General features: G+C 39.9%; 1 protein-coding gene across 2 annotated transcripts; it reads right to left on the bottom strand.

The window, feature by feature from the left end:
* Positions 1-14007, bottom strand: LOC306709064 (uncharacterized protein). Of its 2 annotated transcripts, XM_079177089.1 has the most exons (14): positions 13909-14007; positions 8955-9018; positions 8739-8798; positions 7332-7388; positions 7126-7209; positions 6853-6958; positions 6538-6549; positions 6354-6392; positions 4485-4697; positions 3765-3818; positions 2577-2695; positions 2404-2457; positions 1195-1251; positions 1-883 (listed from the first exon to the last, which is right to left on the bottom strand). In XM_079177089.1, the coding sequence occupies exons 2-14, from the start codon at positions 8988-8990 to the stop codon at positions 818-820; spliced, it is 957 nt and encodes a 318-aa protein (XP_079033215.1). In that variant the 5' UTR covers positions 8991-9018; positions 13909-14007; the 3' UTR covers positions 1-817. The 2 variants fall into 2 exon arrangements, with proteins under 2 accessions (XP_079033215.1, XP_079033216.1); XM_079177090.1 differs by lacking the exon at positions 4485-4697.
* Positions 14008-18004: the final 3997 nt, after the last annotated feature.

The raw sequence follows: 18004 nt of genomic DNA, 5'->3' as shown, positions 1-18004 counted from the left end.
TTTTTATATATATATTTATACATACAAATATTAAACACAAAGAGTGTAGGACTTCTAACGAATGTATCGTCATCACAATTTGTGCACGCAACATAAAAAAATAAATAACTAAGCTACCAAAAAAACAGCAGTGCTTTTTTTTTTTCGGTCCACTGCCCAGAGAACTTCCTCTGCGGCTCTGTCTGACTGTCGGAGAGGAAAACTGGAAACATTTTTCTAACCCGCGTTTAAAAACGTGCTGCCAAAAAGCTGCAAATGTCTCACTGAGTAGAAAAAACAAAACAAAAAAAGCCTTGAGCACTTTGGACAGTTGGACTGGATTGAAGTTATACAGACATTATCAACAGAGACTTCGGGGCTGTACTGTTTTTTTGGTTTGGATTTTTATGGATTCATACTCAGACTCATACTGTATAGTGAACTAATGTAACACAGAAGCTGCACGCACATTTAAAGACTCCCAGAAGGGCCAGTCAGTCAGGTCTTACATGTCCTGGCTGTGTGTGTATCACATCATCATTTATTTCCATGCATTGGAAGAAAAAAAAAACACAACAACATCAGTGTTAGGCTTAACAGCCGGCATACTTTACAAGTGTCGCTGCGAGCCAACAGCTCTGGCAACTTTGCTGCGGTTCAATCAAATCCTGTAGAAGTTGGTCCAGAAGAGTAGCTCAGTCAACTTGTCTCTATACTGTCCCATTACAACGGTCCCAATATAGCATTGATCTGATCCACCTGGGATCCATCCTTTGTTACATGCACACAGACATGTTGCGTTCAAGGGCAAGCAGAGGCCACGTGGTGAGCGGGGCCCTTAAAGCTGCGTTTGGTCTTCACCGTTGACGCAATTCAGAATTACATCGTCCGAATGTTTGTCCCTCTGCATGGCACAGGTAGAGAGAAACGAGTGTCAGTCGGTTTATCGACGTCTACAGCGACGCTAACAGCATGCTGATGAGTTGGCAAGTAATCTTTCTGCATATTCACAGGCTATATAGAGTCAATGAGACACAATGAATGACTTAATAACAAACAATAATGACCACTGCATGCAGAAACAAACTCAAGAGAAGGCAAAGATTCAGTTGTCAAAGACTGACTGGCTAAAAAATTATAACAATTCAAATAAAATGTTGCTGTCTGCTCAATGTGTCAAGAGTTGAGATATCATGCATTCATACTCATAATCACCTTTATTAAACATGTGTTCTCCGCATCCCTGTCTAGAGTCACCGGCGGTGCGTCTGACTGAAAGAGAGGTTAAGTGGAGAACACACCCATCAATTCTAGTCCGATGGCACAATGATCCCTGATGGAAAACCAGGTTTGGATCACACAACCGAACCCGCCGCACATTACTGGTCATTACTCACAAAAAGGCTACGACACAAGTTAAAAACATTAAACACAGATACAAAATGAAACGCAGAGAAAAGGAGATTAAGGGGATTACATTTTGACAAGTGTTCCATCATCTGTTAATAATTAAAGGTATAATGTGTAACTGAATACGACTTGACCGATGTTGTATGCTTTGGTTAAGTTGTGTGCTTGCATTATCCCAAAGGTTATCAACGACGTTAAAACCCAGAGGAATGCGTAACTTTAATCAAGCTAGCGGTCCGTTTCATTTGGTAAATGGAATCATATATGCGACGCTTCAACGTTGTGTTTTTTTTATTCAATAAAGACATTTTATCCAGTTTTAAGCCACATTTTTAAGCTACACTGTCTTGGTCATTTCTGACTAGATATCTTAACCGCATAGAGGATTTTAGTCATCGGACGTCTGTATCGTAAGTTATCAGATAAACAAGCTAAACAAACGTTAGCGGCAGCTCGCCTCGCTGCCCCTCCGGGGACGACCTTTGATCGCCAAACAGCATCACAGAAACACAGATTTCTTTTAAACATTAAACTGCTTTATTCAGTGTTCCTACCAGGTTTAATCACCTGGTCCATTTGTTTTTGGAGGAAGAGAAAAAAGAAAAAAAAAGCCTCCTGAACGATGAACACTGCAATGACGGCAATGTTGGTGACCGCGACATCTCCCATGATCCCACGCTACTTTTAGCGGCGCCACCTAACTCCGTCTTTTATTGTTTATTTATTATTTAGCGGCAGAAAAATTCAATATGTTATGTTTTTGGTCTGGCGGTTTCATCTCTACGCCTCGCATTTAGACAAATGTCCAAACATATATAAAGAAAAATGGGGATCAACTGAAGAGCAGAGCTGTAAATCGTCAGTAAGAACAGCATGGCCGAGACAGCAAAAGTGGGTCTAGTATATAGCAACCACTGGGAGCCTAGTAAGTAGTCCTTGACTCCTAATAACAGGAGTGTGTTTGGTTGGAAAAGAGCACATACAGAATATTTTCATCCATAGGGGCAACAATACCTCTTTCTTTGTCAGGTCGCCCGTTAAGTTCCCATTGGACATGTGGGTTGAATTCTGAAAAAGAAACGAGACATTGAATCACTTTCATGCAGTAATATGCAGACTGCTGGAGCACACTCCATGAGTCCCAGTAAATGTCACTTGAATATCTTCGGCTGTTACGCTGACAGTACCGAGGGCATCCTGTCCCGCTTCCTGTCCCGTATCCGCCGGTGGCGCATGTAGAGGTAAACAGCCAGTGGCACGATCACGTGCAAGACCAGAGACAGCCCTAACAACGTCTTCAGTTGATCTGGTTGAGGAGAGATCAGGGAGAATAATTAGGAGAAAAAATTTAACTTTTATCTTTGTGTGCTTTCCACATTTGACATTTATCAAACAGTGCTATGAGGAAACAATTAGGCAGATTTCAGTAAACGATAATGGCGTTTTTACATTGCCGAGCTAACACTGTGCCAGTGACCAAAAATGAGATAATTATTCTACAAATTAGACTCGCAGTTAAAACTCTGGGTATGCGGTCCAACACGCAACACATTCGTCACCATTCATTTTTAATTTATGACACAAAATACCAAATGCCTATGGACTACACACATGGAATATAGCAGGACAATGAAAATAAAAAAACCTGGAAACATTTGATTTCTTGGTGTAAAAAGTTCACTAAGCGCTCATTTGCTGTGATTTAACTCAACTTATCAGGTCAATTCTGCTCACAAAGTCTGTTGTATTTTTTGTTTTACTTCTTTTATTGAAGTGTTTTTTGGTTCAGTTTTTTTCCATATGAAAGCTAGCCAAGCGAAGGTAGGCTAAGACTTTTACATCCTCGCATAACCTTAATTTAAACTAAACATCTCCAGACAAATAGAGATGTAAAATACATCTATTAAACCTATTTTCAACTTTACATTTCTGAGTGGGTATTATCAACAGCAGTACCAATGCAAACTTTCAGACGGACACTGCCTTTATCTTAACTAACATGAACTACGCCAGTCAAATGATGCCGTCTGCTTTTTGCACACTTTTCATCAAATACAAAAGCAGTAAAAATAAGTCATATCTCAATATGTGTGTGTGGGTTTTCTTCTAGTAGAGCAGAAAACTATATTTTTCACTCTTTGTAACATTTTTTTAAATAATCACATAAAAACAAAACAATGAATTACCATCAGTTAATAACCGATTCATTGTTTATTTAAAACAAAATCCCAAGGATGGGCAGTTTCTCTCTAGAGAATATATTTGGGCTTCGGACTCTCAGACAAATCATGCAGTTCGAAGACAAAATGTTTTGTGACATTTTAAAGACTAACCTCTCTGACAACGACACATTTGATTTAAGGGAATAAGCTTACATGTTTCTTTCTGTGTCTCTTTTAGACTTTCTCGGAGTCGAAGAATTTCAGTTTCTATGGAAAGATGAAAAAGAAAATACGCATTATTACAATTGTAAACTTGCAGTGTAAAACAAGAATAACACGAGCATTATGTAAAAATGCAGACAATCCAAGAGTAAAATAAGATATATCAAAGCAAGGGACTTCTTCCAGAAGAGCATTGAAACAAGAAAACGATTATTATTCTTTTAATAAATCTTATAAAAAAGAAGAAAGCAATCTCGCTGAGTGAACGGTTAGGCATTCTCACAAAAAGCACCATCTTGTTTGACGCATGCGGCACCTACAATGAAAAGCAGGGCTTTGCAGCTACAAGGGACCTATTGATTGTTGGTGGCGAATCTTGTTTCGACCACTGGAAAACCATGGATTCATATACGCTCACAGCTTAGGATGCACGACGTGCACATACAGTAGTGTGTAAATAAAAGGTAAACGGTTATGTGACTTGTTTTGTTGTCAGTGCTAGCGGCAGATAGTGTTTCCTAACCGTACGTTTCTGTTGAATGAGAGAAAAGACACCAAGGATGACGAGCAATGAATTTAAAATGTAAGCTTGACTCTTGAAGGGGTCAATGTATGTATGCAAACATCCGTGGCCAGTGAAAGAATATTTTCCATGGCCAGGGTATAAGTAGCTATTACCTAATCATATGAAGTGCCATTTACATAGCTTACCATTGTTTCCAACTTGTGCCAGTTTTTTTGCTGTTGGCTTCAATGTTGCTATTGCTGCTGTTGTTGGCGAGGGCAATACTGTTGTTGTTGTTGTTTCTGGCAGTGTTGTTGTTGCCGGTGTTGTTATTGACGGCGTTGTTGTTGACAGCGTTGTTGTTGACGGTGTTGTTGTTGTCGGTGTCGTTGTTGTCGGTGTCGTTGTCAGACCGGAAGCTGCAGAAATGTAGTCACTCAGTAATACAATCTTACAATATGGGGTTTGTGGGCAATAAATGCAATATAAGTTTTAGTATATCAATGTGAAGAATGTCTGTAGCAGTAGTGGTAGACTTGGTCAAATTAAAGGTAGTATTTAAAAAGGTACAGGTAGCCGTGATTAGATAACCCAAAAAGTTTGACTGGTAAACAATTTAGTGCAGGAGACATTCTGTGAGGTTCAGCAGGAGATGAGTTTTTTTTATCTACCTGGCCTGTCATTGTGAGCATGTTAGCGTGCTGATGTTAGCAATTAGCTCAAAGCAATGCTCAGCCTAACGCCTCATTTCCACTGCATGGTTCGACTCACTTTTGGTACCAGTTCTTTTCTCTTTTTCATTTTCCACTGAGGACAGTACCCCCTCAGTGTAGGTGGGATTCTCAACTGATGTGAATCTGCAGTGGCATCATATTCAGCACAGCACTTGTTGAATCCTTTCATCGGCTAGTGTACATCGAAGTGTTCATGGTAGCGTACATTGTAGTGTACGGTCTAGTGTACGCCAAAGTGTCCAAAGTATACGCAGTAGTGTACGTAGTGTAGGGCATAGTTTACGAAGCGTTACGTTGTAGTGTCTTTCACTTTCTACTGCGAATAGTAGCATACGTAGTGCACGGTGTAGTGTATGTAGTGTAAAGCATAGTGTACGCAGGGCACGCTGTAGAGTACGGTGGAGTGTACGTAGCGTACATCATACTGTATGAAGCTTGCGTCATAGTGTACGTAGCGTACTTCGTAGTGTACGTAGTGTGCGTCATAGTGTACGTAGCGTACTTCGTAGTGTACGTAGCGTACGTCATAGTGTACGTAGCGTACGTCGTAGTGTACGTAGCGTACTTCGTAGTATACGTAGTGTGCGTCGTAGATTTGCGAGCTGCGATTCTTTACAACCTGGGTTGGGTGAATAAAACATCTGCAGTCGCGTTTGATTGCAGTTTTGCTATTTAAAAATGTTGAGTTGTAGCAGGATGTTCTCTTGACCAATCAGTGGAGTGCAGTATTTTAACTCACCATTCTAGTATTGACTCAGCTCACTTGGAACTCTTAGTTAGTTATTACTTTATGCTTTCTGTAACTTCAAATACTTTGCACAATACCTCACATGTATAGGCTACCTACATATAGCTATGGAAGAGGTGCAAAATCTAAACTTACTTTCCCGTACCTTTAATGAAAGAAGTTGCACTGAAAACGGTATTGTAATCACAGCCATTGATGGAACTCGGTTGTTAGTGATACACACACACTCACATGTACAGCATGCACATTTTAGCAGACAGTGCAATTCAAATTAAATTCAAGATTAAATTAGAGAATGCTTTGTCAGCAGTTAAAAGCAGAGACTAAGCAGGGAACAATGATGAGGGAGAAAAAAACATGACGATGAACAGGAAGAAATTGTGGTCCAAAACTGCAGAAGCTATAATAACCAAAGGTTACATATGTATACTTGGTTCTCTGAGTGAACAGGCTCTCTGTACATTAGGAACTTTTAACTGTGTGGGGAGACCAAGACCTGCAGTTATGCAACAGCAAGCATGATTTCTGGCACTTCCAATGCACAGCATCAACATGTACTTATTCATCATTTCTAAATAAAAGGGGTCACTTACGAGTAGACGGCGTTTCTGAATATGCCGTGCACTGGAGTTCTAAACAAAAAGGTTAGATCAATGTTACAACAACGAAGGGAACGAATTGTGAGCGCAAGCACATAGTTTAATAAAATGAGTGTGTTTTAGCGCTCATCACCTACCACCCACACTAACGCTCAATGAAGGGAATGTAAATACTCACTGTATTCGCAGCCTGTGATGCAAGAAAAGACAGAAAAGAAAATTATGAGTTTCAACATAAAAAAAACAAACATCTTCAGCATCATGCTTTGGTGATATTCTACTGCAACTTCGAACACATTTTCAGAATACATTTTGTGTAAATTTGCACATAGTCCAAATATTGTTAGTTGTTTTGAGAAATATTCAGTTTGTGTTACTCTTATCATATGACGCATTGGAAGACATGAAAATTCCAATTTTTCCAATTGAGGGAGGGGGGGGGTGTTAAACCAGCCACCTCTGATTGATAGAGTAGTATCTGTATGTGAAGTACCTTCAAGAGTGTGGTTGGAAGCTTTCGCCACCAAGCACATGAAGTGATAGATATTGACTTGAGAACTGTTCCCTTTGCACTCTTGTCTTGGCGTATTTGGGACTGTCTGTGGTAAAAACAAAAATTTTAAAAAAGAAGCAATACAATCATTTATTAGTTTAGTGAGACAAGTGAGACATGGAACGTCACAATCATTCACAAAAGTCACAATCGAAGCAACAACAGACGTGACACCAACTTGAAGAACATGAAAGTTGGCCTCTGTTCACTCACTTTTTCAAGGCAGCTCTCTATCATGTGACACACACCCCCTCTTTTCTGCTGGCACGCTGCCTCTAACGTACAATTCACTGTGTCCTGTGTTGGGAAGAGCACAGTACGCTTGATCAATCCATTCCAGTCCAGTCCCTATTGAACGATTATGTATTTACATAGAACCTCAAGAGATCACTTTTGCTCACTGTCTCTCAGCGAGTTACCTTGGGATCTTCAGTTGTCACGAGGGAGAAGGTCTGCTTCAGATTTTCCGCATTTACCTTGACAGTGGAACATAGAAGTGGACGGACAAAAGACATCGTCAATTGTTTATTATTAGTGAATGACTTTTAGAATGATTGTATTGAGACTTTAACAGTATAGCATTTTTAGGGAGAATCGGGCTGCAAAAACAGACACATCAGCAGAAATGTTGCAGTAGAAACCCTGATAAAGTGGAACATACTTTCTAAGAGGGCAAATCACTGTTAATATCAGCGAGCCCAGATGAGATCCGATATTGTCTTGCGTGCGTGCGTGTAGAGGTACGTCAAATTACTTTTGCGAGCGCTTTTACATCACTCCGCGCCAGAATATAGAAGACTGCGAGGAGAAAAACCATGCTTCGCAAAGCTTTCACCTGCTCGCTCGCGAGTGGTTTTTCTTTCTTTTCTTTTTACAGTTAGTGGGCGGACCCAGTCAACATTGTATCACTGGATTTAAATGGTTACTCGTCTTTGGATTGGCCGGATATCACCCCTGATGCAGACGCTCGAGGTGGTTTTCAATCCGCCACTGAACACGACATCTAAGAGGTAAATATTGTACTGTACTGTAATAAAACTACAAACATTCCTTATAGAATATGATGCATTGCTGTAGATTAAACTAACCAACATGCAACATACACATTAATGCAGCAATATATATCCCAAAACATCAGATTTAATACTAAAACACTGACAGGGAACATTTTACTGTACGGGTACTTTTACTTTTGGTACTTTCAAGTGCATTTTGCTGATAATAACAAACTGGACTAATATTTTGAATGCAGGACTTTTACTTGTAGTGGATTATTTTATCACAATGGTATTAGTACTTCTACTGCAGTGAAGGATCTGAATACTTTTTCATCCACTAACTACTTGTCAGAGATGTAAGTTTGGGAACTCACTTGGCAAACAGTTAATATACAACCAGTGGTTCCTCACCGTGGCTCCAGATCATTAACCGGATCCACATTTTTGTTCATAGTATATACAACTACAATTTTTATCAACCTCGGCAGTCTGAACAGTTAACAAAGGTTGTCAGACAAAACTACAATATTTCTTTCTGAGATGTGGTGGAGTAAAAAGTATATTTTTAACCTCTGAGATGTAGTGCAGTTAAAGTACAATTGTTACCACCAGTAGAGCAGTGATGGAAGTCGTGCACCAGGGGACGCTCCTCGAGCCTAAAAGCATGTTTTTTCTCCTCGCAGTCTTCCGTGCGGAGTGATGAGAAAGCGCTGGAAAGAGTTATTTGCGTGCGAGTGGATTTCATTTGTGGTTTGCCCTCATAGTTCTCCTTTTGCTGGCGTCCTGCTCAAACAGAACCACTGAATAAAGCAAATGATGACCATATACCCAATTATCCAGGTAGTCGTGACACCCCTCCTCCGACAGATCAATTGCGTTCAGGAACACCTAACAGCGGGAATTAAAAAAAAAAAAAACAATTTAAAAAAGGGTCGGTTTTTGAATAGTCTGGGTGATTGAGAGAAAGCATGTACACAACAGACATAGCAATAAGTTATATTGTCAGAGCGACAAGCGGCTGAGCGCAGCGTGGGGGACACTTACGAAGGCAAATATGTGGATGTGTGTCCACGATGTCATGCTGCCACTGCGACCATTCAGACTCACGCTGAAGAAGAAGAAGAAGAAGAAGAGAGTCTGTTGTTGGATTCGTCATTACTCACACAAACGAATATTACCATCAAATAAAACCTGATCTCTAGATAACACCTGAGTCCACTCTCTAATGGCTCCATTTTATAGATTATGTGATGGTGAGTGACAAACGAAAGGGGAAAAAAACAATATTAATTGTTTAATGGATGAATTGGAGTCCACCAGAACAAATAAAAAAAGCTAATTGGGGCACTAATGGGACACTAATTCATGATCTAAAAGGAAGTGGAAGCCCAACCATGCCAACAAATCCATTTAGTTTGAGCACTCATATGATTTTCTCCCGTTAAATTATCGCATGCCTACAATGGCGTATCAGGGCCGTTGTTTCGAAAGACATCTTTTACGCAGCCAGGGGAGGGGTGAATATTCCAAGAAAAACTCAAAATTAAAGTAAATTTAGCAGAGAAAACTCACAAATTTACTAGAAAAGGAAAAAAAAAAATCTTCTCTGAGATTATAAAGTCATACATTTTTGAGAAAAAACAGCGGACTGTCTGAATTTCTTTGCTCCTAAAGTAGTATTCTCATGGTAAGGATAGCCTCTGAGCAAGACAAGGGTCATAGAATATACATGACTGCATTGTCTTTCCTGTTCTCTCTGTGTTACTTTATCAACATAATGCTGACATCTCTATGCATTCTACTTCTATCCTCGTCACGTTAGACCTGTTTATTTTGCAAATGGGTTCTCGGATAAATCCTAAAGTTTGCCTCTCTGAACTCCTTTTGAACACACCCTTTGTTTTATGGGATGCCGCTTTGAAGCATCAATTTTGGCATTTTGGCCATCGCCATCTTGATTTTTGCAACCACACATACGAGAGGGTGAAGCTAAGCCTCCAAAATGTTTTCATTAGGTTTAAGGAACTAAAAACAGGCTGTTTAAGGGTTCAAGTTGTAAGGTATTCACGCCCTAAAGCATACCCTGCTTTATGGTCTATTTTACTGTAAAAGGCACCGTCAATTACTAAATGAACATCATGCTGTGTTGTAAGACTTTAAACTAGCCATTGAGACCATAAACTCATGTTTACAATGTTTACTGAGGTAATAAATCAATTGAGGAGTAGAGTCTTTGGCCAAATCCCAATGTCCCCCCTAAACCCTCAAACCCTGAACCCTCAAGGACTTACTGACGTCACCTGGTAAGTGGTTGAGTGTGAGAGACTGTGAGGGCTTGAAATGGTGTAAATATGAACGGGACAGCACTTTGCTGCAACATATCACGTTACCATGAAAACAACAAATATGATGTATAATTGTGTGTATTCATTTTATACTTTGTACTCCTTGATTTGAACGTGTTCAGACTCTTTCCTCACAAGATGAGACGTAATTTCATATAATCTATTTACTCGTTTTTGTCAAAACAGCTTCAATGACAAAATCTAATATTTGATGAATAAATAAATAAATATTCTCTGATTTCATGTTTATTTTTTGTTCCATCTTTAACCCTTAATGTTTCTGTGTGAATGTAATACTCCAGGCTGATCACACGTGACCCGTCCTCTTTGATTACCTTTTGTTTTACGTCTCCATGCGTCCACTGGTTACCCCGTGTTTAAAGTCACATTGCAATGATTTGTGGGTAATTCCCTTAGGCTAAGTCAGCATACCATGTCACGGTATCAGGTATCACGTAAGTCAGCATACCATGCTGACTTACGGAAAGGGTTCATAATGGGCTCAAAACGTCTGCGAGAGAGCCCTCAAACACTTGCCGATTTGACAGCGGGACAGCCCTAAACCCTCACGGACTTCGCCGGAGCGCGCCTCAAAGTCTGTGAGTTTGTGAGGGGGGACATTGGGATTTGGCCATTTTCCCATAGACTTCTTTTTACAACCAGAGGAGTCGCCCCCTGCTGGCCACTAGAAAGAATGCAAGTTCAGACCGGGAAGTTGCCGCCTGCCCCTAAGCGAGGCGAAGGTCCTGAAAAATACATACAACGGTGTCTTTCATATTCTTTCTGTTTTAATTCATTTGAATTAATTCATGTATTTTCGGCCTGTTTGCAACGTAATGTCAAACAAGTTGATCCAACCTGCAGTGATGTTGTTTATTGAATTTAAACATTTTTTTAAATATTTTTCTTACCCCGTAAATTTGTGACTTTATAATCTCAGAGAATATACAAGTCCCCCCCCAGTAGACAGTATAAAACTAAGAGAGAGAGAGCAAGAGACAGTGAGGATAAACAGAAGCCAGAAGCCTTTGATCGCTTACATGCCGCTCAGAAAGTCTTTGTCCACTCGTTTGGCATAACGTAGATTGAGCGAGTCCAAACTTGTTGTCTGAGACCTTCCTTTTCATTATTAATCAACTGCACCTCCGATTAAATATATTCATTGCCAAAAACAACAGCACGCACTGAGGACAAATGAAGGAAAAGATCCAAATGTAAACACGTTTTTTCAGAGAGGAAGTGAAAGTCACATTCCAGCTCATTATCACTTGGACTCCCATGTCAACTCATTTCAGTCACCTCATACATTCATGTCGCAACTCCCTGATTTGTTGCACTGCTCGGACTTGTAAGCTACTGTATCTGTGTTGTGGGAGTTCAAGGCAGGACATGACATGAAATGAGAAAGAGACAAGAGACAGAAAGGGGTACGACATGCAACAATGGCCCCTGGCCAGCTTTAATGTGGCTGAGCTAGCGAGTATCTACTGGTCTGTATACTGTAGTGTACCGCAACCAGTGACCCATTGACCATCTGGCATTCTAATAAAAGTACCCCCCCCCAGTGTAATCAGGATTTTTGTCACTCATTGGTCTTTCTTCTTGAAGATTTTATTTTAAATACATGTCTGTTAAAGCCAAAGGAGGTAACACAATGGTGATTGAGACTGGCAATAGTATTGCAATATTTATATATTTGCAGCATTACAAACTGTGTGTGTGTCGAGACATTCCCAGAAAGATTATTACAGTTTTCTCCATTGCATACACCATAGAAATAAAAGAGCAGTAAGACAGAAACTCCCATTCAAATCTACATAGCGATGGCCAGAGCTGCGGCCATTTTCATGGGAAGCGTTGGTATGAGACCGTTACGCTAAACCGACTTACAGCAACATTACAAAGCGTAGAGAGACAGATTAAATGAGAACAATTTAATAACTTAATGCTTCATCCTCACACTCTTGTCACAGTGTAGGAAAGCACACTGGCATCGCCAGACGAGTGACAACTTAGTTCGGCTCATTTTCTGTAACCAGTGTAGCATTAAAGCATGGTGGAATTAGCAAGCTAGCTGGCTACCTAGCGGACAATTGGCTAGTTAGCTAGTTAATTCCACATCACTTTAACGCTACACTGCAGTGGCGGGCCGTCAGGGCCTACAAAGCCTTCTCTGCTGGCCTAAACAGAATCACAATTTTTGATACTACATGTATCATAATTTATAAAAATATTTTTCTTATTTTCTCATTGCACAGCTACTGTGTTCCTCAGTTGCTCAGCTTCCAGTGCAGCTTGTTTTAAGTAGAGCTTTTATCCAATCAGATTTCACCTCAGTGTCTCTAGGTAAGAAGAGAGGTCCCAGGCCTGCAGACTCACCAGTGCCTCCATGTCCAGTTTAAGTGAATGGGGACGATATTGTTGATTGTCATAGTCTTCAACCAATCAGATCTTTAGTTTGACATTCTTTGACGCGCCAGAGCGGCTTGCAGGCCTACAACTACGCAGTGAGATGCAGCCTGCACTGTGATTGGTCAGTGGGTGAGCACGTGACTATTGGAAAACGAAACTTAAAGTAGCCATCAGAGGCTTAGTCGGAGTAGTAAGAGTTCAAATTGAAAGATATGGATTAAATTATGATATTTTTTGCATTCTGATTGGTCTAGATTTTTTTTTTTTTTTACCTAGCTTTGATTTTTAACACTCAATGCAATTGAGTCAAAACTCAATTGCAAGCAAACAAAACGTTTCGACGTCCTTTCGACTTCTGTTCTATTTCTATGGTGTACACACAAAAATGAATGAACCTATATGGATACAATTCTGAATACTCAAAGCTCATGCATCAACAAGAAGACTGCAGAATGAAATCCTAAGTGGCCCCAAATAGAAATATTAGGCAGAGTATTTAAAATTCTGATGAAAACCACATGGATTTACTAATTTACTAACTGTATATATATATACAGTATCAGAATCAGAATCATATACAGTATATATATATATATATATATATTTTTTTTTAAAAACTCTGCCTAATATTTCTATATATATATATAAATATATGTCCAATATAGTGCTCTTTGCCCTTTTAAGTGTTAAAATGTGCATGTTGAATGATTTGCATTTTTTCGTAAATCATTCAACATATGACTTGGCAATAAAGGGGAAATATTGATAAACGATGTAATCCATTTCCGTTCCAAACACCACAAATGCAGGTGACTTCGCGATAAAAAAAAACAACTGTTCATCGCGTTTGGTGTGAACGCACCTTAACGTGAGGGGTTCTCTCCCCCTCTTCACGCAAACACAGTCTCCCTCCCAGGCTTTACACGGGCCGGACTATTTTCTTTGTGAGGCAGCCCACCGCAGTGCGCTCCAAGGTTTCTATCGTTTCCTCCGGATCTACGTGCGCACACCCACCGTTTCAACCGATGTTGAGACTCTTAACGTTGCCTCCATGAGCACGTAATGCTTGTTTTAACAAGTACGACGTAATTTGCATACATACAAAATAAAAAAATCCTAATATTTCAACCGGCATTTGAGTAACGGGATCAACAGGTTACAGCCATGTGTTCTCAGAGGACCTCAGCCAGACGCACAGTAAACTACATAAAACACAACAGTAACTGCATCAGTGAGCCTACCTTGCTGTGGTGACTGCGTCGTTCGTCTGCTGCTACTGCGCTCCAGGGTCGCTCCCATTCTACTGACAACTTTACTTTCACTTTCCACCTTTTCAAGAACAACTCTCTCTCTCTCTCTCTCTCTCTCTCTCTCTCTCCCTCCCTCTCCCTCGTGCATTACATCATCCCCGGAGTTTCCAAACGGGGACTTGAGTCTAACTAAACACTTAAAACTGAGTGACTTTCTAAACAAACAAACAAAGAGCCGGGTGGAAAGTTGTAAACCCCCCTTTTACGCAGAAGACGGCGAACTCCCAACTATGCGTAAAGTTCAAACACAGTGCTCTTATCTGCGGTTAATTTCACTTGGGCGCACCTCTTACCGACCCTATAACATGCAATAGGAATACCTACGACCAGACTCGGCAGATAAGGAGAAAGTTAAAGGGGAATTTACTTTTTATTTTACTGCTATCATGAGTGCTTTAATTACTATTCTATCCTATCCAGTGACCATTAGAGAACTAGACACACACATCTCATTGAAATAAATGGTTCATTAGCACACAGCTCTGTCAGTGCTAGAACGTAACTGCACCTTACTGTTCTCAATCTGTACGTCTGTCTTGAAGTTGCCTGTCGACCCTCCTCTACCTGCATGCATGTCTTTTGTTGTTGTTTAGCTGTGTCAGACTGACTCATATATTTTACATACTCTGCATTCTTTTATGTTTAGTGCTTCTGACGTGTTTTTAAGTGTCCAACAATGCAACAGAATCTTGTCTTTAGTCCACGTTTCTATTTGACAGAATCATCCCTCATTCATTTGCTGTATGTGTTGTTTTACGAGCCTCTGTGTTGCACGTCTTTTCTTGACAATGCAGTGCAAGGGTGTCCTGAATGATGTTTCTGCTTATATTAATATTCCAGGGACTACAAATGAAAAATAACCTCTTGGCTAACTCTGGCACATATAGAGCAGTGGTGGGACTACGGTCAAGTGGTCCGTCATCTGCGGAACCTCGGTCACGTCAGCCGGCGTTTGAAATGTAATGCTCGTTTATTCGTGGTGTTACGGTACGGGTGCTTGGATAGCCCAAAAAGCCCGGAAATAGATCAATATTTCATCAATAATTTGTCTAATTTGATATAACAAGTCAAAAACAACGTCATATTGTACATTAAGTGAAATACAACGATAAAATGATCTGAAATTACACTGTTGTATAATCTTTAATTGAAAAACGGTTCGAAATTTATAATATTACCTAATAATAATCTTTGATCTGTAAAAAAAAAAAATTCCTTCATTGGATAGCTAAAGTTCTGTTCATGATGACCCCATATATCTCCATGTCAAATGTAATGTAATCTTACTGGATAGTTTTTGAGAAAAGTACATGTAAAGTTAGCTGAAATGACATTCAGATATTCATAATTTCCCTATATTTGACATTTTATTAAAATTAATCCTTAAGAGGTTATGTAAATATTTCACTGGATTCTTGTTTATGACGACCCTTGCTATGCCCATGTATATTTTCAAGAGATATTACTGTACAGTTTTTGAGAAAAGTACATGTAAAGTTAGCTTTGTCATTTGAGCTAACTTTACATGCACTTTTCTCAAAAACTGTACAGTAATATCTCTTGAAAATATACATGGGTATAGTGAGAGTCTTCATAAACAAGAATCCAGTGAAATATTGACATAACCTCTTAAGGATTAGTTTTAATAAAATGGCAAATATGGGGAAATTATGAATATCTGAATGTCATTTCAGCTAACTTTACATGCACTTCTCTCAAAAACTATCCAGTAAGATTACATTACATTTGACATGGAGATATATGGGGTCATCATGAACAGAACTTTAGCTATCCAATGAAGGAATTTTTTTTTTTTACAGATCAAAGATTATTATTAGGTAATATTATAAATTGCGAACCGTTTTTCAATTAAAGATTATACAGCAGTGTAATTTCAGATCATTTTATCGTTGTATTTCACTTAATGTACAATATGACGTTGTTTTTGACTTGTTATATCAAATTAGACAAATTATTGATGAAATATTGATCTATTTCCGGGCTTTTTGGGCTATCCAAGCACCCGTACCGTAACACCACGAATAGACGAGCATTACATTTCAAACGCCGGCTGACGTGCCGAGGTTCCGCAGATGACGGACCACTTGACCGCAGTGTGGTGGGCCGTCAGGGCCAGCAAAGCCTTCTCTGCTGGCCGAAACAGAATCACAAAGTTATAGCTATTTTATAATTTAATACTTTTTCGTGTATACTTTGACGTGCCAGTGGTACCGAGGTAGCCTGCTAAGTACGTCTGCATTAACGTGCGCCGTGATTGGTCAGTGGGCCAGCGTGACTTTTGTCAAGCAGAAAGCTAGCTAGCAGATCTTAGTATTTACTAAGAGTTCAGGTTGAAACACATGTAAGAGAAGTTATGAAATTGTTTGCGTTTTGCTTGGTGTAGATTCTTTCTTTTTTTTAACCTAGCTTTGTTTTTTTAACACTCAATGGCTGAAGGAGGAGAAACGGAGAAGGACATTTCCAGAAAAACTGGACATCGTATCAAAGGGTCGGTCAACCCCACAGCTAGCAGCCCTAACCCGGAGTGGAAAAGGATTTGTACGAACGGTATTTCTGTCTGACAGCGTTGGATTTTATGGCTAAGAATGCGTTTCATTTGCAACTGAGCTCTTGGTGTTTGGAGCTGTTTGGAGCTACGCTATGCTAACCAAGGCAGCTACACGACAGGACACGCACAAGCTACGTGCTTTTGTAAACTTTTGGAGAGACCTGAGTGGATTTACAACTCAACGAACACCTTCGCAGGAGGACTCTGGCTGGAACTGACCCGCACCGATGTTCTGTACAAAACTCTTTGTTAACAAAGAAAGGAGGATGGACTTTGTCTTTAAGTGAACGGCAGCTGTGGTAAGTGAACTGCTTTTGCGTTTTTACATCTGCAGTAACTTTACTACCGTGTTCATTTGTCTATCGTGTCGTTTTTAGCAATAATATGAACGGCTCTAGCGCTGCAGTGTTGCTGGATTGATTCGTTGCTTTGTTGTCATATAAATGTATGCGAGTGGTTCTTGTGAGTTTGTTCTTGTCATTGTGTTAATTAGATTGATTTGGACTATATGCATTGTCCGTTAATTACGACGCATCCCGTCATGCGCGGGGAATCCGTTTGGGCTGTTGTTTCCCCGCTAAACTAAACTAGCTTAGCCTCCCTGAAGACACGTGCGATGCCGCAGCCTCAGCTGTTTTTTGTTATTGTTCCGGGTTCAGAGGTCACATTGTCCGGACAATGTGTCCGAGGTCACATTGTCCATTGTCCATTGTCTCCTGCATGAGCACAGTCCACCGAAAAGCATATTTCCCACATTTTAAGCTTCTGCATTTTCCAAATGCACTAGTATTACACGTATTGTTCGTTAGCCTCGTACCGGACAGTTTAATATGAATACGTGTATTGTTACACCCCTAGAAACAAATAACCATAGCTGTGGCGTCATAATGAGCTTATTAGCAGATGGCTCACGTGTAGTAGGACAGCACAGAAGGCCCAGGTATAAAATGCACGGCCCGGCACTGATTTAGAGGAATGTTTGATGAATGTGCACTGTCCCTACCAAATAAACCAATAAAATAAACTAATCATAATTTGACATTGTTCTGCTTACTACTCTCATTATATGAATCATTTATATCATGCATTGACTGGGTTATAATTCTATTACGTATGTTCATTCTATAAACGTCTATTGCACTTATGTCCATCCTGGGAGAGGCATTCCTCCTGTGTTGCTCTCCCGAATGATTACTCATGTTTTTTTTATTATGTTTTGATTTTATTTGTTGGGGGGGATTGAGGGGATCTCCTGTTCCGATGCAAGGGTCCTGGGACAGAGGATGTTAAAGCCCTCTGAGGCAAATTTGCAATTTTGGGATATACAAAATATATTGAAACTGAAATTGAATAGACAGATTATCCCTTTTCTTTTTACTCACCTATTACCTTTGTGAAAGCATTTTTTTTGGGTAACATTTAGGCCTTAATGCTTTCTGAAACCCACTTCCAAATTTG

Source organism: Pholis gunnellus (genome assembly GCF_910591455.1).
Source record: "Pholis gunnellus genome assembly, chromosome: 17".
Lineage (NCBI taxonomy): Eukaryota > Metazoa > Chordata > Actinopteri > Perciformes > Pholidae > Pholis > Pholis gunnellus.
This window is presented reverse-complemented; position numbering and strand designations above follow the sequence as displayed.